The following is a 24,958-nucleotide window of genomic DNA, read 5'->3' on the forward strand; positions in this document are numbered from 1 at the left end:
AGTAATTCAAGGTTTGCATAAAGATTTGTAGCTCGGGTGCCGATATGTTTGCTGAGCTGGAACGTTAATTTGCAGACGTTTCGTCCCCTGTCTAGCTACCAACTTCAGCTTTGGAGCCTTCTGTGAACTGCTGCTGTACTGAGTCTTCTGGAATTTATTTGGTTCTGTCCTGCTGCCTCCGGTTGCCAATCCAGTTGTTCATTGTAGTAGCTGGTATATTGGGTCTAGGTCTAGGTGTTTGTTGATTGAGTACATGGACGAGTGCCATGCTTTTAGAGTCACAGAGACATAGAGATGTACAGCACAGAAACAGACCCTTCGCTCCAAGTCATCCATGCCAACCAGATATCTGAAACCAATCTAGTCCCATTTGCCAGCACTTGGTCCATATCCCTCTAAATCCTTCCTATTAATATACCCATCCAGATGTGTTTTAAATATTGTAACTGTATCAGCCTCCACATTTCCTCTGGCAACTCATTCCATACACACAACACCCTCTGTGTGAAAAAGTTGTCCTTTAGGTCCATTTTAACTTTTTCCCCTCTCACCTTAAACTTATGCCTTCTAGTTCATTATCTTCTGTTAATATTACTTATGTTATTTAACTATCACCCTTACAGATCATTCTACCATTAGACTAGTTGGACAACACATCCATCAAAGTTTTACCTGCACATCCACTAATATCATTTATTGTATCCGTTGCTCCCAATGTGGTCTCCTCTACATTGGGGAGACTGGGCGCCTCCTAGCAGAGCGCTTTAGGGAACATCTCTGAGACACCCACACCAATCAACCAAACTGCCCCGTGGCCCAACATTTCAACTCCCCCTCCCACTCTGCCGAGGATATGGAGGTCCTGGGCCTCCTTCACCACCGCTCCCTCACCACCAGATGCCTGGAGGAAGAACGCCTCATCTTCCGCCTCGGAACACTTCAACCCCAGGGCATCAATGTGAATTTCAACAGCTTCCTCATTTCCCCTTCCCCCACCTCATCCTAGTTTCAAACTTCCAGCTCAGCACTGTCTCCTTGACTTGTCCGGACTTGTCCGACCTGCCTATCTTCTTTTCCACCTATCCACTCCACCCTCTCCTCCTTGACCTATCACCTTCATCCCCTCCCCCACTCACCCATTGTACTCTATGCTACTCTCTCCCCACCCCCACCCTCCTCTAGCTTATCTCTCCACACTTCAGGCTCACTGCCTTTATCCTGATGAAGGGTTTTTGCCCGAAACATCGATTTTGCTGCTCGTTGGATGCTGCCTGAACTGCTGTGCTCTTCCAGCACCACTAATCCAGTAGTTGGACATTGTAACATATATAGGAAAAGAAAGTTGCAAGGGGACATTCAGATTCTAGAAATTCTCTGGCTATCCTCTGTTTAGCTTGTCCTGTGATCGTTGTGTTGTCTCAGTCAAATTTTTGGTCCTTATTATCTGTGTGTATGGCTACAAGGCTGTGGTGTTTAGTAGCTAATTGTTGCTCATGGATGCGGATTACTACTTGTCTACTATTTGTCCTGTATAGTGTTTCATGCAGACTTTGCATGGAATCTTGTCAATTACACTTGTCTTACACATGTTGGGTATAGGGTCTTTTGTTCTGATGAGTTGTTGTTTGAGCGTGGGTGTCAGTTTATGGGCCGTCATAATTCTCAGTGGTTGGAGAAGGCTGACTTTTAGTTTCAAGATGATTTTTATATAACAGAGCATGGGTAGTGAGTTAGGTTGTGGCATGTCCTCATTACATTGTTTGTCGTTAGGATGAAGTTGCGGGGATATCTGTTGGTGAAAACTCTATGGAGGTGTTCTTCCTTTCTTTGTAGATCAGGAGTGCTGCAGTGTCAGGTAGCCCTTTGAACAGGGTCCTAATGCAGCTTCTCTTGTGTGTGATCAGGGGGTCACTGTTGTAGTTCAGGATCTGGTCCATATGTGTGGCTTTTCTGTACAGTCTTGTTGTGCATTCATCATTCTGTGTTCTTTCCAACATCACATCCAGGAATGGGAGTTACATTAAGATCTTGTTCAAAATGGCTACAGCATACTGCAGCACTCCCGACCTACGAAGAGAGGAAGAACACCTCTATAGAGTCTTCACCAAGAATGAATATCCCCGCAACTTCATCCATGGACGCCTAGCAGAGAAACAACGCGACAAGGACATGCCACAACCCAACACAGTAGCCAGAATAAAATATCTTGGAACTAATAACCAGACTTCTACAACCACTCAGATTCATGACAACACATAAACCAAAAGCAACACTCTGACAACAATTCACTAGAACAAAATACCCAATAACCAACATTTGCAAGACTAATGAAATTTAATTTACAAGATTCCAAGTAATTTACAAGTAACAACTGCACAAAACACTATCTCGGACAAACAGGCAGACAGTTAGTAATCCACATTCATGAGAACCAACTAGCCACTAAACACCACGACTGGCTATCCCTCGTAGCCATACACACAGATAACAGGGACCACAAATTCAACAGGAACAACACAACAATCACAGGATACGCTAAACAGAGGACAGCCAGATAATTATTAGAAGCATGGCACTCATTCACGGACTCCATCAACAAACACATAGACCTAGACCCAATATGCCGGCCACTACAACTAGCAGCCTGATTTGGCAACTGGAAGCAACAGAAATGGAACCAAATGATAACCAAATTTCTAGAAGAAAAAGTTCAGCAGCACTTCACAGAAGGCTCCAAAGCACTGAAGATGTCACCTAAATAGGGGATGAAATGTCTGCAAATCAACTTGCCAGCTTGACAAACATATCCACAACTATGGCAACATAGAGTAGTTGCAATGAGGGGCATTAATTGGCTGCAGATATACAGTGGTATTGATAATCTAAGAGGCAATGAAGGGCAGGTATTCCAAGATTGACTTCATGACAATTTACTGCCACGATATGTGTACACTCCAATATAAGTACTAGAAGCAGGAGCAGGCAATTCAGCCCCTTGAGCCTGATCCGCATCGTAATATGATCATGTCTTCTTGCAGTATTTTTGGCCCGTCTTCTTACTAGCTTAACATTTCAGCAACCACTGTCTATTGTCCAATGACAGACTTATAGACTTCCTGGAGGAATTTCTCTTAAATAATTCAAGACTTCTCTGTTGTTTTATCCTTGACTGTTCTGCAGACTGTTAAGCTCACAGTGCCTCTGTGCTTAGTCTTTTTTTTCTGAATGAACATCACACTGCTTAGTCTTCTTGGTGGTTCTGATTTTGTTTTACTGGAGTCCTGTTGCTGGGCAATATAAACTCCTATCGTTTAGCCTTTTTGTCCCCGGATCAATTTTTTGATGGTCTACTACAATAACTCAAAGCGTTTTTGAAATCGCCACCTTAAGAAATATTTTTCTATCTGATGCACGGCATTCAGATGTTCTTCAAAAAATTGAATGAATTACAACTCCTTCTAAATCTACGGGTAAGAATTTTACATAATTTCAGGCATTATCGGCTTCCTGACATTAATTAATAGGCACAGTATCTGCTAATCATCTGAAGCTTGTACATTCCATGTACTGGCCATACTAAAGCAGTTTTTCATTTATAATCCAGTTTATAAGCTAAAACCTTACTGGAGAATTTTATCAATCATGGCATGATTTCTCATAAATCCTAAAACTGAAGTATCTTTTGCTGCTATTTGAGTTGCTACAATATTCAGATTCTAGGAACACAGGAACACGAGTAGGCCATTTATAGAAAAGATTCTCATCATATTGCTGAATTCCTCATTGGCAAATTTTCTTCCATTGTTCTTGAAGAATTCAGTCCAATCCTATCCTTATTTCCATTATTTTAAATTGATAGTTTTCTTTGTCTTTATTGCAAATTACATTGACAGACCGAATCTGGTTGGTATAACAAGAACTGATTGGTATAACGATAAAATGTAGAAAAATAATATTTTTATCTCTACCCCATACTTTGAAATTCATCACTGCATTCCATTAAAACCTCTCGCCAGTTGAAGATTTACAACAGGATGCAATGGCATTCCCTGTACATTTTACAAATATTACATTATTCTTAATATTCTTAATGGATGGAATGCATTCCTTAATTAGTACCCCTCCGGCCTTTAACAGAATCTTTAAGTTGTGAAAGTATGAATGTGCAAGGTATGAATGTAGCTTGGAAATAATTTTCTTCTTTTCCATCCTTTTGTCCAAATGCCATCGATACCTCTTTTACATTCTGCTCAGAAATTATAGGCCTTGTTAAATGAGTGCAGTAATGTCTCAACTGTGTAAATTACTAATCTACAGATTCCCAGAACATTCACCTTTGTATGACTTTATGCCAACTTTATTTTGACCTTTTTCATTGAAGATTTACTTAATAGTACAGGTATGTTACTGGATAATACATCCATACTTATGAAATTATTTTGTTCTTTTCCTACTCTTTTTCATGATTTCAAATAGTTGTCAGCACCAAGGTGAGATCAGATAGAATTGTCAGGTTCTTTTATCTTGCTTTGTCATTGAAGAAATTTATGTATCACTTTAACCAGACTGTTTCTACACAGCGCCAACTTACACCCAGTACCAGGAATTGCAAAATTAAATGTGTAAGTTACAAGGACATTCATTACAAGACTGAGGTTTCTTTGTGGAACTACATATAAAACAGAGAACAATACAGCACAGAACAGGTCCTTCGGCCCTTGATGTTGCGTTGACCTGTGAACTAATCTAAGCCCTTCACCCTGCACTATCCCATTATCATCCATATGCTTATCCAAGGACTGTTTAAATGCCTGTAATGTGGCTGAATTAACTATATTGGCAGGCAGAGCATTCCACATCCTTACCACTCTCTGAGTAAAGAACCATGCCTCTAACATCTGTCGTAAATCTATCACCCCTCAATTTGCAGCAATGCCCCCTCTTACAAACAGATGTCATCATTCTAGGAAAAAGACACTCACTGTCCATCCTATCTAATCCTCTGATCATCTTGTATGTCTCTATTAAATTGCCTCTTAGCCTTCTTCTCTCCAGCGAGAACAGACCCAAGTCTCTCAGCATTTCCTCATAAGACCTTCACTTCAGACCAGGCAGCATCCTGGTAATTCTCCTCTGCACCTTTCCCAATGCTTCCATATCCTTCCTGTAATGGGGTGACCAGAAATGTACACAATACTCCAAGTGAGGCCGCACTAGCGTTTTGTACAGTTGCAGCGTTACATCACGGCTCCAGAATTCAGTTCCTCTACCAATAAAACCTAACACACCACATGCCTTCTTAACAGCACTATCAACCTGGTGACAACTTTTAGGGATCTATGTACATGGACTCCAAGATCTCTCTGCACAAACACACTACCAAGAATCTTTACATTGACCCAGTATTTTGCCTTCTTGTTATTCTTCCCAAAGTGAATCACCTCACATTAATCTGCATTGAACTCTATGCCATCTTTCAGCACAATTTTGCAGTTTATCCAAGTCTCCCTGCAACCTGCAACATTCTTCATCAACTTTAGTACCATCTGCAAAGTTACTAACCAATCCACTTATGCCTGTGTCCAAGTTATTAAATCACTTACAATCTCATGCCTCTGCATTTTCTGCTGTAGCCTACCATGTGGAACCTTATCAAAGGCTTTGCTGAAGTCTATGTATACCACATCAACTGCCCTACCCTCATCCACATGCTTGGTCAACTTCTCAAAAAGCTCAATGAGGTTTGTGAGACATGACCTGCCCTTGACAAATCCATGTTGACTATTTCCAACCAAATTGTTGCTTGCTAGATGATTATAAATCCTATCTCTTATAATCCTTTCCAAAACCTTTCCTACAACAGATACAAGGCTTACTCGTCTAAAATTACCTGGGTTATCTCTACTGCCCTTCTTAAACAAGGGCACAACATTTGCAATCCTCCAGTCCTCAAGTACTAAACCTGTAGACAATGACGACTCAAAGATCTAAGCCAAAGACTCAGCCATCTCCTTCCTAGCTGCCCAGAGAATTCTCAGAAATCTCCCATCTGGCCCAGGGGACTTATCCACTTTCACACCTTCTAGAATTGATAACACCTCCTCCTTACTAACCTCAATCCTTTCAAGTCTAATAGCCCATATCGCAGTCTTCTCCTCTACAATATTCTCCTTTTCCTGAGTGAAAACAGAGAGAAATATTCATTTAGCACCTCTCCGATCGCCACAGGGTCCACACATAACTTCCCACTTCTGTCTTTGACATGCCCTATTCCTACCCTCGTCATCCTTTTATTCCTCACATACCTATAGAAAGCTTTAGGGTTCTCCTTTACTCTACCTGCTAAAGACTGCTCATGACCCCTCCCTGCTCTTCTTAACTCTCTCTTTGAAGCTTTCCTAGCTACTCTGTAACTCTCCATCGCCTCATCTGAACCATCTCACCTCAATGTCGCACAAGCCTTCCACTTCCGCTTAATAAGAGATGCAATTTCTTTAGTAAATCATGGTTCCCTTACCTCATCGCTTCCTCCTTGCCTGACAGGGACATACCTATCAAAGATATGCAATATCTGTTCCTTAAACCAGCTCCACATTTTGATTGTCCCCATCCCCTGAATTTTGCAGCCCCATTCTATGCCTTCTAAGTCTTGCCGAATTGCATTATAATTGCCTTTCCCCAAACTATAACTCTTACCCTGTGGCATGTACCTATCTCTTTCTATTGTTAAACTAAAGGTAACCAAATTATGGTCACTCTATCCAAAGTTCTCACCTATCACTAAATCAAACACCTGGCCTGGTTGATTACTGAGTACCAGATCCAATGTGACCTCCCCTCTTGTCAGCCCTTCGATATACTCTGTCAGGAAACCCTCCTGCACACATTGGTCAATAACTCATCCATCCAACATACTAGAGTTATAGCATTTCCAGTCAATGTTGGGGAAGTTAAAGTCCCCCATAATGACCACCCTGTTCCTTTCACTCTGTCCAGAATCGATTTGCCAATCCTCTCCTCCATATCCCTGAAACTTTGTGGAGGCCTATAAATAACTCCCTGCAGTGTGACCTCCCCTCTCCTGTTTCAAACCTCAGCCCATAGGTCCTCATCAAATGTTCTTTCCGCCACTGTTATACCGTCCTGAACAAAATCACACCTCCCTCTCTTTTACCACCTTCCCTGACCTTAATGAAAGATTTAAACCCTGGAACCTGCAAAATCCATTCCTGACCTTGCTCCATCCATGTCTCAGTAATGGCCACAACATCGAAGTCCCAGGTATCTATCCATGCTGCAAGCTCACCTACCTTATTCCAGATACTCCTGGCTTTGAAGTAGACACACTTCAAACCAGCTTGCTGTCTGCCAGCACATTCCTGTGACTGTGAAATCCTGTCCATGTCCTCCCTACTCTCATCCACCTCTGTACTGGGAATTACAACACAGGTTCCCACTTCCCCCAGCTGAGCTAGTTTAAACCCACCTAAATAGCACGAGCAAATTTCCGACTCAGTGGTTCAAATGAAGACTGTCCTGTTTATAGATGTCCCACCTTCCCCAGAATGAGCCCCAAATATCCATAAACCTGAAACCCTCGCTCCTGCACCGTCCCTCCTGCACCATCCCTACAGCCACGTGTTCAGCTGATATCTCTCCCCGTTCTTTGCCTCGCTATCACATGGCATGGGTAACAATCCAGAGATAACAACTCTATTTGTTCTCGCTTTCAGCCTCCACCCTAGCTCCCTGAAATCCTGTCTTACATCCTTATCCCTCTTTTTACCTATGTCGTTGGTACCAATGTGGACCACGACTTGGGGCTAGTCGGTCTCTCCTTTCAGGACCTCAAAGACATGATTCGAGACATCACGAACCCTGGCACTTGGGAGGCAACACACCAACTGTGAGTCTCTTTCATTCCCAACAAACCTTCTATCTGACCCTCTCATTATTGAGTTCCCAATGACTAACACTCTTGTCCTTTCCCCCCTTCCCTTCTGTGCAACAGGGACAGACTCTGTGCCGGAGACCTCAACCCCAGTGAATGCTTGTGGTAAGTTGTTCCCCCACCCCCACCTCGTCAACAGTATCCACAATGTTATGCTTGTTTTTCAGGGGAACAACCACAGCAGATCCTGCACTGACTGTTTTTTTCTCCTTTCTAACAGCTACCCAACTTCCTTCATACCTAAGAGTAACTGCTGTCCTGTAACTCTTATCTATCACAGACTCAGCCTCCCGAATGATCCAAAGTTCATCCAGCTCCCACTCCAGTTCCCTAACGCAGTCTTAGAGGAGCAAGAGTTGGGTGCACTTCCTACAGATGAACTTGGATGGGACACTAATGGCATCCCTCACTTCAAACATCACGCAGGAGGAACATTCCTTTCCCTGCATTGCCATCCCTGCTAGTCTCCTTATCAGAAAGTTAAAAAAAGAAGGGAAGCTTACCTGATGTGTCCCTGGTGTATAAGGTTAGAGAAGGTGGATGGATGGGAGACCCTGCAAGGGTAGGGTCTCGGATTTAGAAAACACTCATTTATATAGCTGAGGGGGATAAAAAAAATTCCCTCCTTTCCCAGAAACCTCTGCTTTCTGAGGTGCTGCTGCCGCCGACACTTGAAGTAAGCTTTTGAAGTTTTAAGTCAGTGACTCACCTTTCCCAACAGGTCCCTGGTCCAAGCTCCCACTCTTCCTGCTGCTGGCAACTGAAATATCTTTTAATCTGGCATTACTAGAAGTGAAAATGCTAGAATTACAAAAGTTATGATAAGTGGACACTTGGAAATGATGGTTGGGTTTGACATCATCAACACAGAGAACGTTTTTTACAATACCATCCAACAGAACATATGAAAAAGAAAATGGGTGGATCTCATGTATTTGGATTTTCAAAGGCTTTCATTGAGGCTATGCACAGGAGATAAGTAAGCAAAATTAGAGCACATGAGCTTGAATATAAACACTAGTATGGGTTAAGAATTTGTTAATGGACTGAAAACAGTAACAAATGGGTCATTCTCAGATTGGTAGGCTATGAGTAGTTGAATACTGCACAGTCAGTGTTTGAGCTCCATCTATTCACAATCTATATCAATGATTTTGATGTGGGGACCAATGAAATATTTCCAAAATTGCTGATGTAGAAAGCTACATTGTGAGGAGACTTCAAAGAGATGCAGATAAGCTAAGTAAATAAAGAACATAGCAGATGAAGTATTAAATATTTTTTTAAAATGTGAAGTTCATAGATTCAATGAGTCATGCAGAATGGAAACAGGCCCTTTGGCTGAACATGACCACACCAACCAGATTTCCCGAACTGAAGTAGTTACATTTGCCAGCATTTGTCACATATTACTCAAATTCTTTCCTATCCACGTACCTGTCTAAATTAATTTTAGGTATTGTGATTGTTCTTGCCTTTACTACTTCCTCTGGCAGCTTGTTCAATATACACACCACCTTCTTCACGAAAAACTTGCCCATCGGGTTATGGCTATTCAGCATATCTATGCCTCTCATGATTTTATAAACTGATATAAAATCACCCCTCAGCCTCCCACAGTGCAGGAATGGAAGGTTTCAGCCTATTCAGTCTCTCTTCGTAACTCAAGTTCTCCAGTCTCATTAATATTCTAGTAAATCATCTTAGCATCATTTCCAGTCTTATAACATCCTTCCTGTAACATTGCAATCAGAGATGTTTGCAGTACTCTAAATATGGCCTCACCAATGTTTTATACAGTTGCAACAATGACAGCCTGTCCTCAGTGCTCTTTCAACATCTTGATAGGAAAAAAGCAAATATGGAATATTCTTTACATAGTGAAAGATTGGGAAGTTTTGCCCTCCAAATGGACCTGGTGTCTTTTTTTTCTAAAATCGCTAAAAAGCAATTAAAAAGCTAAATGATCTGTTGGTCTTTATTGCGAGAGGGTTTAAATAAATAAGTATTTTTCTTGCACATGAATGCAACTTTGATGAGAACACATTTGTTGTATTATGTAGGTTTGATTGACAGGTTGAAGAGCATAACCAGGGCCCACATATAGATTGAGGAAAGACACACTTTCCTCATTCCTGAAGAAGGGCTCATGCCCGAAACGTCGATTCTCCTGCTCCTTGAATGCTGCCTGACCTGTTGCGCTTTTCCAGCAACACACTTTCAGCTCTGATCTCCAGCATCTGCAGTCCTCACTTTCCCCTCACATATAAATTCCATGTTTAATTCCTATGGATTTAGTTCCATGGATTGCACCTTCCAAATCTATAACCACCACCATCTAGAAGTACAAGGGCAGCAGATACATGGGAACCAACATCTGCAAGTTCCCTTCCAAGACCCTCACTATCCTAACTTGGAAATCTATCACTTTTCTTCAACTGTCTCTCAATCCAAGTTCTGGAACTCCCTCCTTGCTTTGTTAGTCTACCTAAACCAAATGCATTGCAATATTTCAAGAAGGCAGTTTCACCACCATCTTCTCAAGGGCAGTTGGGGATATGGAATAATCTCTGGGTCAGCTATCTCATGGATGTATATTTTGTTCCACAAATCCAGACAACACAAGTTTCTGTACAATGGAGATGCTTTATTATCAAACAGTTGGCGAGAGATTCCAAAATGTCCCCAAAGTAGCCATGTGTCTATTTGTGGTGATACTTCTCCATGAATCTCTGTCCTACACACAGAGACAGTATATTTTATAGGAATTAAACAAAAGGTTTATCAGTCACATGGACGATTGTCATCACATAAAGTAGGTAATTTTGAATTTACAAAGCCAGATGAATGTCGATGTCCTGTGATAATGTGTGAATGGATTACAGAAACTGATTATCATATTCTTCATGATCAAAGTTTGGGAGATTTGTAGCTTGGGTGCTCGTTGTGGTTCTGTTTGCCGAGCTGGGAATTTGTCTTGCAAACGTTTCATCCCCTGTCTAGGTGACATCCTCAGTGCTTGGGAGCCTCCTGTGAAGCGCTTCTGTGCTGTTTCCTCCGGCATTTATAGTGGACTGTCTCTACCGCTTCCGGTTGTCAGTCCCAGCTGTCCGCTGTAGTGGCCGGTATATTGGGTCCAGGTCGATGTGTTTGTTGATAGAGTCTGTGGATGAGTGCCATGCCTCTAGGAATTCCCTGGCTGTTCTCTGTTTGGCTTGCCCTATAATGGTAGTGTTGTCCCAGTCAAATTCATGTTGCTTGTCATCTGTGTCTGTGGCTACTAAGGATAGCTGGTCGTGTCGTTTCGTGGCTAGTTGGTGTTCATGGATACGGATCGTTAGCTGTCTTCCTGTTTGTCCTATGTAGTGTTTTGTGCAGTCCTTGCATGGGATTTTGTACACTACATGAGCAAAACCAATGTAGTGTATAAAATCCCATGCAAGGACTGCACAAAACACTGCATAGGACAAACAGGAAGACAGCTGTCCATGAACACCAACTAGCCATGAAACGACACGACCAGCTATCCTTAGTAGCCACACACACAGATGACAAGCAACATGAATTTGACTGGGACAACATTACCATTATAGGGCAAGCCAAACAGAGAACAGCCAGGGAATTCCTAGAGGCATGGCACTCATCCACAGACTCTATCAACAAACACATTGACCTGGACCCAATATACCGGCCACTACAGCGGACAGCTGGAACTGACAACCGGAAGCGGCAGAGACAGGCCACTATAAATGCCGGAGGAAACAGCACAGAAGCGCTTAACAGGAGGCTCCCAAGCACTGAGGATGTCACCTAGACAGGGGATGAAACGTTTGCAAGACAAATTCCCAGCTCGGCGAACAGAACCACAACAACATTCTTCATGATTATGTGCTGATGAGAAGAGATTAAGGCAGAAGGGTTTTGCCTGCTGAAAAAGCAGGGTTCACGTACCTATACTAATATGGAGGGGAAATGAGACAATGGGAGTGGGAGGCAGTTTAACAGGGTTGTGGCCAAGGCTATCAGTCTTGTCTGAAAAGGACAAATTCCTCTGTCTGGGGCTACAGGGGGAATCCACATGTTAGCTCCACTAGATTCTATTTCTAAGATACAGTCAGCCTCCGCCCTACTGAGTTGTTCTGCTGCATTGTAAGAGTACAGGCTTTCAGTTGATACTGCAGTAAGTCCTCTGGTTGTGGAATGTTTAACCCTTGAGTCCCCAATGTGTCCTGATACAGAAGCGAAGCAAGCCATGGAACTGACCCCTCTGTAGCATTTTAATTTCCTCAATCTCACTAATTAATGTAACAAAATGATAGTTAATTCAATTGGCAATCTAGGAGAAACATCTTTACCCAAAGAGTGGTAAGAATGCTAGACTGACTAGTGCAGGGAATGTTGAAGCAAATAGTTTTGATCTATTTCAGGTAGAAGGGAATAAGAGCTTTTTGGTGACAGTTTTAGATGAAGAAAGGTGAAAGAAGCTCAGCTTTGGTGCCATCTTCTTCCTCGATAGATACATGCAGAGTAACCAGCACCCTGCTAGGACCCCTGCCTCTGTGTTTAAATTTTCTATTTTGTCTGTTATTGTCTCTATTCTTCCTTTTACTAGTGTCTTACTATTTTCATGCCAACAGAAAAAACTTCAACTAGAAAAAAAACACATCAACCTTATAACTTAACTATTAATTTTCTTTGGATCTTATATTTAACATATTCTCTAATTCACCATTTTCAACTGCCCTGGAAATCTACAAACAGGAAATAAAAGTCACATGATCTTTGGTAACAAAAAGATGGAGTTTGAAAAATGCTACAAGTTTTAACATTATTATTTTTGACAGATATTTGGAAAAGAAAAGGTTGCTATTTCCCAGATTCTTCTTTGTATCAGATCCAACTTTATTGGAAATCCTTGGACAAGCCAGTGATTCTCACACCATTCAGGTTTGTTTGAGTAACTTTTAATCTTGTTTGCAAGCCTAACAAAACTGAAGAAACAAAATAAATGTACATTTTAATCAGCTCTTTTATGACTAGCAAGGAAACGTTCCGAAGTAGAAATAAGCAAGTAGAATGTATCATGCTCTGTACCAAATTGTAATTTCCCTGTTTTCTGTTTTAAATAATTATGTTCCATCAGTATTACATAAGAAGGTTTGCCACTGAACTCAGAGATTGTGAGTTAAAATCCTATCACAAGTTGAAAAATTACGATGGGTTCATACATTTCCACTGAGCAGAATATGCAGCTTAGAGAGTCACTGAATGAGACAAGAGCTGATGTTCCACTTGACTGATGACAGCTTAAAATGCTGAGATTAAGTCAGTTGTATTTTTGTAACATGGTGTGACTCCTACAACTAGTTTCATACTGGTATTATGTTGGCATGCAATGGATGATTACTAACATATAACATTTCATAATTACAACCTATTTTTGAGATAAAACCAGTTCCACAGATGAATCTCCAGGCACCCTTTTGTATGCATTTAAAGGTGGCACATGCACGTACTTAGTTGTGTGTATAAGGTCAGCAGTTTCCTTTGACTACTTCTGCAGCACAATGGTGGGAAACATGGAAATGACAACTTATATGGAGGCTCAGGACCTGCAAATGAAAGTCAGGGGTAAGGATTGGGTGTGTTGAGAGCTGTTGGATCATTGCAGACTAGGGAAGGGCCTAGTGTTCTTTGTCCTGGGTGAGAGTTTTGATGTGGATATGGTAAGAGCACCAGGGTTCCTGTGATCTTCAGTACTTGCTAGGGCCTACCATTCACACACCTGACACACCTGTTAATATCTTATTGCAGTTTATAGCTACCCTCCTGACTAATTACCACCATACTTGTTTTTCTGTTATCCCCAAACTTCTTGATCATATCCCCTACATTTAAGTCATTATCCTCCAATCAGGTGCTGGATTCTAGTCTAAAAATGAGTTGACCTGAGAAAGAAACAAAGGTGGCAAACCATAAAAAGCAAGGCTAGTAAGTAATGTTACAGTAAATGACCCAATGGGGACTAGTGATCGTAACACCATTGAATTCCATGTTATGTTTGAAAGTGACATACCTCAATCACATGCAAGATTTTTAAACTTAAAGAAAGCCAATTATGTAAGTATGAGGTGTTAATTGGGTAAATAGGCTAAAACCTATGGCAGTAAACAAAAAATAGCAATTTTTATTTTAATTTAAAGTCAACAAAAATGCATTTTATTGAAAAAATACTCTGCAAGAAGGAGCTATCTGTGGCTCCATCAAGATATTGAGGACAGTATAAGACTAAAATAAAGAGGCTTACAATGATGCACAAATAAACAGCAAAAGTCTGAAGATTAGGAAAAGTGTATAAGTCAGTAAAGGATTCACCTCCCATGCTTCCAGCACAGCCTTCCTCTGCTGCAGCTTCAAGCCTCAGTTGAGTGGCGCCACTCACATTGTACTGCTGCTCTAATCAGAGGTTGTTTCTTCCCTGCACTTTTTTTCCTTTTTATTTGTTAATTGGACATGAACTACATTGAATAGGCCAACATTTACTTCCAATCTCAAATTGCCCTATGGCAAAAGCAGAAATTGCTGGTAAAATACAGCAGGTCTGGCAGCATCAGTGGTGAGAAAGCAGAGTCAATGGTTCAATGTCCAGTGACCCTTATTCAGAAAGCAGAAAAAGGAAAACAGTGAATTAAAGGCCTGACCTAACATCAGCCATCAGGAAAAGGCTAGACTATCATTAACAAAGTATTCAGAATTCACTTAGAAGAGATAGTTCTTTAGAAGCAGTCAAGATAGTTTTGCGAATGGGAAATATCATTAAACAAATTTATTACAGTTTTTGAGGATGTAGTTACTATGGTAGATAAAGGGACAAAGTTAATGCCTCTATTTTAAAAGATATTTAATAAAATGTGACGCAAAAGATTAGTTGGCAAATTAAGAGCTCCTGGAGCTCTGGTGATATAAAGGGTTATTAGGCAAAGAAGGGCATAACATATTAACATGGATGGAAAATTAACTAGCTGGCAGAAAACAGAGTGCATAAATGGTCTTTTTCTCATTAAGAATGTGATGAATGGAATCCCTCAGGTTTTGTGCTGAATCCTCAATATTTAACCATTTGTATAATGATGTAGGAGAGGTAAGCAAAGTCAAAGTAGTTAGATTTTGAGACAATGCAAAGATAGGTTGGAAAGTATGTTGTGAAGAGAGTATAAGAAAATTATAGATAGGTTGAGTGAGTGACCAGAGGGTATAATCTTAGAATAGGGGGTTGCATATTTAAAACAGAGATGAGGATGAATTTCTTCCTTTGGAGGATTGTGAATCTATGGAATTCTTTATCACAGAAGGCTGTTGAGGCTGGATCATTAAGTATATTTAAGGCTGAGATATTTTCTTTTATTCAATAAGGGAATCAAGGATCATTGGAAAAAGACAAAAAAGTAGAATTGAGAATTATCAGATCAACATTGATTTCATTGAATGCTGGACAAACTCAAATGGCTGAATGGCTACTTTGTTCCTATTTCTCATGGTCTTAAGGTCTAATTGCCATTGAGAAGGTGGTAGTGATCTGCCATCTTGAATCATTGTAGTCCTTAGTCCTGTTAGTACTCGAGTAGTACTATCACTAGACTATTAGTTCAGTGTCCCAGGTAACGTTCTGCCATGAATCTTCCATGTCGATGGTGGAATTCAATCGTTTTTAAAATTCTGGAATTAAGAGTTTAATGGTCACCATGAAACCATTATCAATTGGAAAAACGCAGTTTGTTCACTAATGGCCTTCAGGGAAGGAAACGGCCTTGTACGAGTGACTCCAGACCAACAACAATGTGATTGACTCTTAATGACTCTCTGGACAAATGAGAATGTATAATAAATGCTGGCCTGGTCAGTGATGCCTATAACCTGTGAATAAATTTTTAAAAACAGACAGGAAATGCAATATGGTTCCAAGTCAGGATGGTGTATGGCTGGGACGAGAACTTGCAGGAGGTGTCTTTGTTCTTCAATTTGATAGAGGTCACTGAAATAACTCCAGAGAGGCTGTTATCCCATCACCAAGTCACTTGTTATTTACACATAGAGAGTCCTTGACACTGATCCAGCTTCGCCCGGGCAAGCTCTCAGAGTGAACAGGATGTCTGTCAATCCTGCTCATATCTGTCAGCCAGGGTTTCCTGATTGAACCAGATTAACAGCCCTAATCAGAGAACTCATATTCTATGAGATCCACCTGGCTGACCTCATCGCAATCACTGTAGTCACAACTTTGAAAGGTGGTGTTAAAGAGCCTAGATCAATTGTGCAGTGCATTGTAAAGAACATTTTTATATTTTGGAATGTCAGTTTAACAGAGGAAAAATATACTGTTTTAAACCAATGGACTATGGAAGAAGATGTGTTTTTCAACCACTTCCAATTGGGTGTGATCAGGAGTACTCAGCATAGTAACAATTTCTTTTTGATTGGTTCCTTGTCAAGTGGTTACAGCTTTGTGTTTGAACAATACAGCAGAAACATCCAGGCTATAGAGAAGAAAATATTGGTGTTCTCAGAAGAAAATTCTGAGCAGCTAATTACACACTATCTCTGCAAATTCCCTTCTTGAAAAGAAAAGGGAAAATTCCTTCAGAGACAATGGAAGAGTAAATCCTGAAATGGGGAATGAGGGGTTGAAAGTTGGTATGTCCACAAACTTGTGAAAATCAAAAAGAATTGGAAGAGAATTTAGGGACAGTTCTCTAGATTGAAACCAGAAATATGCTTCACTGATACTTCTTCTAATATTTGTGCCCTGTTCTGACTCTTTGTGTATCTGTTTGTATGTGTATCAGAATTCCTTAAAGGGATAGAATGTAAGTAATTTGTGTTTCTAGCTTACGATTATACGAAGTAGGAATAGTAATAGGTTGCTCATCTCATTGAGCCTATTCTGCTATTCAATATGATCATGACTGATCCAACATGACTCACATACCCTTTCGTTTCCTTTCCCCATAACCGTTGAGTCCACTACTGATCAAGAATCTATCTTTTTAGCCTTAAATATACACAAGGACTCTGACTCTCACAGCTCTTTGTGGGAAGGAGTGCCAAAGACTCACAAGCCTCTGAGCAAAAAACATTCCCCCTTATCACAGTCTTAAATTGGAGCCCCTTTATTCTGAGACTATGCCCTGTGGTCCCAGACTCTCTCACGAGGGAAATCGTTCTCTCACCGTGCGTTCTGAAGGGTCACTGGACTTAAAATATTAAGTCTGTTTCTCTTTCCACAGATGCTGGCAAAAATTATTGAGTTTCTCCAGCAATTTCTGTTTTGATTTCAAGTATCTAGTTTTGGCAGTTCTTCATTTTATTCTCTCAGTATTTACCCTGCCAAGCCCCTTCAGAATTTCATATGCTTCAATGAGATCCCCTCTCATTTGTCAAAATTCCAATGAGTAGAATCCCAAGCTGTTTCGCCTTTGCTTATCAAGTCATTCTTCCATTCCAAGGATCATCCTAATGAAACTCTGAATTATCTCTAATGAAATGATATCTTTCTTTAAGTAAGTGAACTAAAACTGCTCTTAATAAACAATTCAGATATGGTCTCATTAGCACCGTGTCCAGTTGCAGCAAGACTTCCCTATTCTTATATTCCAACTCACCTGAAATAAAGGCCAGTTTGTTGCAATCTATTGAAACAGTGTTTTGAGTCTATTAAGCACAGAAATCTGATTTTTATTTTCTTTAATCTTGGATTTGTGTGCCATGTTAAAATTGGGGACTTTGGATAGTTTGATTCAAATTTTTCACATTTGTGGCAACTCCAGGAATAAAGGAGCTTCATTTCCAGTGTACTACCCTCAACAGTCACAACAGTGTTACGACACAGGGTAAACCCCTCTGATTATTCAAACCAGCAACACAGAAAAGCTTCACCCCGTGCTGTAATCTGTTGAAATTTGAGAGACAAAGAACTTTCCCCAGAGGTCACTATTTAAAGTAAAAATTAACAACTTTATTCTTTAAGTCCAACAGAAAATATTAAAACCAACAAATATTTACAACTCCTTTCTCTTAAACTTATCTTTTGCCCCCACTCTACAATACTAGTCCAATAAAAAAATCCCAATTAAGATTTACAAAAAAAAATTCAGCTTTCAAAACCAGTCAGTTGTCTCGTCTTCTCTTTGTATCTTTCCCTGCCAATTTTCCTGTGTCATCTTTTCGATGTTCTGCTGTACAAACTTCTTATAGACAGGAACCTTTCAGAGAGCTGTTCTTCTGGCAGTCTGTACTTGTTGGTGGCTTAGCAGTTCTTGCTCAATTGTTCAAAATGTCTGGTTTTATACCATTCATTATAGCTAGTCTCTTCAACACAATATCAGATGAGCTCAATATAATCAGAGTGTCATAGTTGTGACTGAGCTTAATGTGATTCAGAATTAATGACTATTTGCACATTTGTTTTATCTTTTCTATATGCAGGCTCATTTAGCAGGAATATTCGATAATGTAAATAAAGTGGCTTTCCATCCAAAAGATTATGATCGAATGCTGGCTGTCATTTCCAGAGAAGGAGAGCAAATTCAAGTAAATATCATTAACGGGTTACAAGAGTTTATTGCAAAGTTGAATTTATGACCTTAGAGCTTTATGGAGAACTATTTTCTTGAAGCGCTTCAATTTGCTGGGTATTGGTTCATGCAGTGTACCCAGATTTTTGACTCAGCACGAGTGAAATGACAATGATACAGTTCAAAATCAGGGTGGCTGAGCATTGAAGTGAGCTTCCAGGTGATGGTATTCCCTATGTCTGTTGCTGTTGCTCTTCTAGATGGTTAATACATCATAATGTAATCTTCAAGGTTTCATGAACTTTGTCCTTTGCTGTAATTGTATGCTTTGTTACACATAGGGATACAGGAACCATTCCTGAAGCTGTTTCACCATTCTGAATGTAAATTATATGACAAGCTTTCATCCAGAAAACATCAATAAACCTGGTAGCTAGTTTGATCACTTAGCAGGCATTTCTGGGTTGTGGGGCACCATTATTATATATGCATGTTGGGAGGTGATAGGATTAGCTGACATCACCAGATAACCTCTCCCTATCAGAATGTAAAACACTATTCTTGGGTGGGGTTAATCAGTGTATAATTGTGTTCAAGTCTTCAAATTGTTCACTTGTCTCCAAATTGTGTTTCAGCAACAGTAATGTCAGTAACATAGTCTTAAATGTAGTCTGAGGTCTCAATAAAGATTTCCATGTCTTTCAGATATCATATGTAATGCTAATAAATATTATGTAATAAACCTTATCGGTTTATCAAGACTGAGCTTGTCATCTGTAGATGATTTTGCGGGGCATTCTTTTCCATTGTACATCGCTAATTAAGGCTACTACCTATCTGAGTCTAGGAATCTATGCAAGTCATCCCAGATTGTTCTGTGGACACAATATACATCAGATACTATGCTGGTATCTGAGAATACAGCGTGGTGAACAGCCATGAGATTTTGGCCACACAGTGCCTGAAGCAATCTTTAATTCAACAAAAGCAATATTCAAGCATCAGGAAATTTGATTGTATTTTCAAATAGGCATCAACTCAAAAACTCAAGAGCTTGTCAGCTTCTGCCAATGAAGCGGCCAGAAGCGAAAATGTGCAGAACTAATCATAGTAAAAAGCCTGCCTCTGGAAGTTAAAACCAAGTAGAAATAGTGAAGAATATTTAAAAGGCTTCTAAGGACCACAGACTGTTACCAAAGCTACAAGGGGAAAAATCTGAATCATAAATCTGGGATGCAGCTGTTCACATAAGACACCCAAAGTAAGTTAAGTCCCTGAGACAAAGGTAGAAAATGCTTAAATTTAAGGAAAAGGTTCTAGACTGAGACGCGAAAAGAAGGCTTAAATTAAGACATTTAGTAAATGAATATAGTGAAATTTGTTCAAAATGAGAGGGGCAAGTTGCAATATGGAATAGAAAACAGATTTAATGTTTGAGTCCAGTGACCCTGAAAGTCATAGAGTCATACAGATGTACAGCACGGAAATAGACCCTTCGGTCCAACGCGCCCATGCAGAGCAAATATCCCAACCCAATCTAGCCCCACTTGCCAGCACCCGGCCCATATCCCTCCAAATCCTTCCTATTCATATCCCCATCCAGACGCCTTTTAAATGTTGCAATTGTGCTAGCCTCCACCACTCCCTCTGGCAACTCATTCCATATACGTACAACCCTGAAAAAGTTGCTCCTTAGGCCTCTTTTATATCTTTCCCCTCTCACCCTAAACCTATGCCCTCTAGTTCTGGACTCTCCCAACCCAGAGAAAAGACTTTAGTCTATTTATTCTATCCATGCCCCTCATGATTTTATAAACCTCTATAAGCCTCCGATGCTCCAGAGAAAACAGTCCCAGCCTATTCAACCTCTCCCTGTAGCTCAAATCCTCCAACCCTCGCAACATCCTTTTAAATCTTTTCTAAACCCTTTCAAGTTTCACAACATCCTTCGGATAGGAAGGAGACTGGAATTGCATGCAATATTCCAAAAGTGGTCTAACCAATGTCCTGTACAGCCGCAACATGACCTGCCAACTCCTGTACTCAATACTCTGACCAATAAAGGAAAGCATACCAAACGCCTTCTTCACTATCCTATCCACCTGTGACTCTACTTTCAAAGAGCTATGAACCTGTACTCCAAGGTGTCTTTTTTCAGCAACACTCCCTAGGACCTGACCATTAAGTGTATCAGTCCTAATAAGGTTTGTTTTCCTTTTTATATGCTGTTCTTCAGACCCTTCTTCAGAACTTTGGACTTAAACTGTTAACTCTATTTTCTTTGGATGGGTATATGAATAGGAAAGGTTTGGAGGGATATGGCCCAGGTGCTGGCAGGTGGGACTAGATTGGTTTGGGATATCTGGTCAGCATGGACGGGTTGGACCAAAGGTCTGTTTCCATGCTGTATAGCTCTATGACTCCATGAGATGCTGCTAGCCCTATAAAATTTCTCCAGCAATTTCAGGTTTTGTTTGTTTCAGATCTCCAACATCCTCAGTTCTTCATTTTACTGTAAAGCAATGTTTGTTTAAAAAAGAAATTAAAATGGCAATATGTGTATGTAAGTTTGTTCGCTGAACTGGAAGGTTTGTTTTCAGACATTTCATCGCCATGACTAGTTAACATGATCAGTGAGTCTCCGGTGAAGCACTGGTGGTATGTCCCACCTCTCCATTTATAGGTCTTAGTTTCTTAATGTGAGTGTTGTCATTTCCAGTTCTTTTTTTCAAGGAAGGTAGATGTTCTGAGCTGTACATCTCTATGATTCTATGACTCTAAGGGTCACTGGACTCAAAATATTAAGTCTGGTTGCTATTCCATATTGCAACTGGCCCCTATCATTTTGAACAAATTTAACAATATTCATTTACTGTGTTTATTGATGGAGTTCCAGTTAGAATTGTTGAGTCTGTCCTTAGATGTGTGTGTTGTCCCAGTCAAAGTGGTGTCCTTCTTTATCTGTATGCATGTCTTTTGGTGGGCCATGTCTTTTGGTGGCTAGTTGATGTTCGTGTATCTTGTTGGCAAGTTTCAAGCCTGTTTGTCCGATGTAGTGTTTTTTACAGTTCTTGCATGGTATTTTGTAAATGACATTAGTTCTGCTGGTACAGTGTGGTATCTAATGGATCCTTTACGTTCATTAGTCGCTGTTTAAGTGTGCTGGTAGGTTTGTGGGCTACCACGATGCCAAGGGGTCTGAGTAGTCTAGAAGTCATTTCTGATATGTCTTTGACATAAGGTAATGTGGCTATAGCTTTTGGTTGCATTGTGTCTGCTTGTTTAGGTTTCTTTTTGAAAGTACCCATTCTTCTTGAAATTTATTTTAACTAATGAGATAGAAAAATGTCAAAGGCACTATAATTAAAAATCAGTTATTTTATGAGAGACACATTTTAATTGTGTAACAAAATAGTCTTAGGTTGGCTTGCAGGTGCATTAGGCAGTGAGGAAAGCTAATGGCATGCTGGCTTTCATAGTGAGACGATTTGAGTATCAGAGTAAGAATGTCTTGCTGCAGTTATACTGGCCTTAGTAAGGTCACCCCTTGAGTATTGTTAGCAGTTTTGGTCAAGTTGAGGAAGGACATTCTTGCTACTGAGGGAAAGATTGACCAGACTTATTCCCAGGATGGTAGGACTAACATATGAAGAAAGACTGGATTAAATGAGCTTATATTCACTGGAATTTAGAAGAACGAGGGATCTCACAAACAAAAATTCTGATGTTGGGGAAGTCTAGGACTAGGGGTCACAGTCTAAGAATAAGGGGAAAGCCATTCAACACTGAGATGAGGTATAACTTCTTCACAGAGAGAGTTGTGAACCTTTGGAATTCTCTCCCACAGGAAGCTCTTGGGGTCAGTACATTAGATATATTCAAGAAAGAACTGGAATGGCCTTTGTGACTAAAGGAATCAAAGGTATGGAGAGAAAGCAGGAGTGGGATACTGAGATTGCATGATCAGCCATGAACATATTGAATGGTGGTGCAGGCTTGAAGGACACCTATTTTCTATGTTTCTGTGTAATGATAGGATCACAGCACAATGCCAGTTTAAACTGTTTGAACTGCTGAATTATTTAAATCAGAATCTTTCCAACACTTGAATGTCATGGGCAATGGTGAATCAGTTGAGAAAATGTGGTGAGATCAGGAAATTATCATTTTGATGTCAAGAAAAATGTCAGATTCTGCAACCAAGTTTTGAATGGCAAAATGAGAATCTTGTGAGTGAATGGCAAGCAACCTCCTTGGGTCAATGTGCATGCCATTACAGCCTGGAAAACCTTGCAGAAGCCTTAAAGCTATGTTTGAAGACTCCGTGTAGAAAATATGAACTCTATTTGTGTAATTTCTTATTATTCTTATTGTGACTCAAATGGTGCCGGATTGTGAAGGCAAAATACTTTTCACTGTATCTTAATGTATGAAACAATGAATAAATAACAATAATTACACTAATATAATGACATTTTTCCTGTTCTACCAGGCACTAGAAACTAGTTGGTGAGAATTCCCAATCTAAAAGAGTGGGTACTTGGTGACTCCAGCTTCTGGTGACTTGCTTCTCTGGGCTGCTATCTTGGACAGCAATTCCCAACATCTGAGAGCATAGTCTTCAGGCAGCAACTACTTACACCCCCATCCACAAAGGTTGGCATTAGACATGTACCAGCCTCTACATATCAACATGGCAAATTTCAGACCCATTTACAATCCAGTTCTTCACCTCAGCTGTTGCAGTTTAGAGTGCAACATTATAATTATAATGCCACTGTCAGAACACTTTACATAGAGAGACAAATACCCATTTCATGGATTTGATCAGGGTGCACCACAGGGTTTTTTATTTGCTCTCTCTGCGCATATTCATTTTATGCCAACTTAGATGCTCACAGTATGTCTACCTTACCTTGCCTTGCTTTTTTGTGCTTCATCTCCTCATTCAGAACTGAAAGGCTCACAGTACTTCTGTCTTGCCTTACCATTTAGCACAAACAGAAGACCGGGCAGCTTGACTAGACTAACAGTCAAGGGGTAGAAATGTTGCTTTATGACACCATGCTACATCAATGTCACACCTGCATCACATGCCAGCAGCTTATCTGGAAAACTCACTGCATGTGCTTCAGCCTAATGACTGAATGTCTTAAAGTCTAAAGGCTGGTGTTGAATTTCTTGAGTATTGTTAGCACTACACCCATGTAGGCACATGGAAGTATTTCATCAAACTCTTGCTTTGTATCTTGTGGGGAGTTATCAGAAATCAGGGAGCCAGGAAATCAGTTAGTTGTCACAGATTTCCTCATCTCTTGTAGCCACAGTAATTATCTCACTGGTCCAGATTCATTTCTGGCCAGGATGTTGACAGTAATGGTTTCAGCAATGGTAATGCCACTAAATATCCCTTGGTGCTCTCCTTTTGCACTCATCATTCTAACAATGACAAGCCATTGATCACTTTCAACCTGTTGTGTGGTGTAGACTGATCGGTTAGAACTATCAGTTGGCATCTCTGCAGCAGGCAGCTTTATAACTTGCTTTGCTTCTAGCTATCTTTTTAAGGTTGTTCAGTTTTTCATAGTTAAGAACATTATTTTCCCATGCTTTCTTTCCTCTTCAGTGATGTCCTTTGCAATATTTATATTCTGTAGTCTCATCTTGATCTTTCTGCTTGGTGATCTGAAAATATTTGTTCCTTGTTTTTCCAACATCTTGTTTTCAGTCAGCCTGAGCTATCTCATTGCAATGTAAAGCTTCATTTGTCCTCTGATTATGATGCTCTATTTAATTATTGACAGCTTCAGAAATTGTGCACGTCAATAACTTTTCTTGAGAATAAGTTTCTTTCCTCTCAGCAGAGGTGCTCTCATGCCTACGAAAATCTAACCTTTAAGTTATTCATTGCTATACCTATCAAATCCTGTTAGTCATCTTATATTCCCCACTGTCCTAATCACGGGAGATACAAAAGGAAGTTATTTCTTCCTATAATTGCTATTAGAGTCATAATATTAGTTCTAATATATCGTTAGCTATATGTAAAGGTTTATGTTTACACATTCTTTAGCAAATGAATGTGAGCAGTTTCGATCCCAGCTGACCTTGGAGGCTCAGTTGGACACTACCTCTCTATCTTGCGGCTGCAGTATAACTCATTCTAGTTACATATTGTCTTCTGACCATAAGACCATAAGACATAGGAGCAGAAGTAAGGCCATTCAGCCCATCAAGTCCACTCCGCCACTTAATCATGGCCGATGGGCATTTCAACTCCACTTACCCGCATTCTCCCCGTAGCCCTTAATTCCTTGTGACATCAAGAATTTATCCATCTCTGCCTTGAAGACATTTAGCGTCCCGGCCTCCACTGCACTCCGCGGCAATGAATTCCACAGGCCCACCACTCTCTGGCTGAAGAAATGTCTCCACA

General features: G+C 40.3%; 1 protein-coding gene across 1 annotated transcript in view; it reads left to right on the forward strand.

The window, feature by feature from the left end:
- Positions 1–24,958, forward strand: part of LOC140453953 (dynein axonemal heavy chain 8-like) — a 1,210,036-nt gene that overhangs the window by 729,760 nt on the left and 455,318 nt on the right. The window contains exons 41-42 of the mRNA XM_072548830.1: positions 12,796–12,898; positions 18,434–18,538. Of these exons, the coding sequence (XP_072404931.1) occupies positions 12,796–12,898; positions 18,434–18,538 (208 nt within the window). The remainder of the gene's footprint in view (positions 1–12,795; positions 12,899–18,433; positions 18,539–24,958) is intronic.

Source organism: Chiloscyllium punctatum, chromosome 3 (assembly GCF_047496795.1).
Source record: "Chiloscyllium punctatum isolate Juve2018m chromosome 3, sChiPun1.3, whole genome shotgun sequence".
Lineage (NCBI taxonomy): Eukaryota > Metazoa > Chordata > Chondrichthyes > Orectolobiformes > Hemiscylliidae > Chiloscyllium > Chiloscyllium punctatum.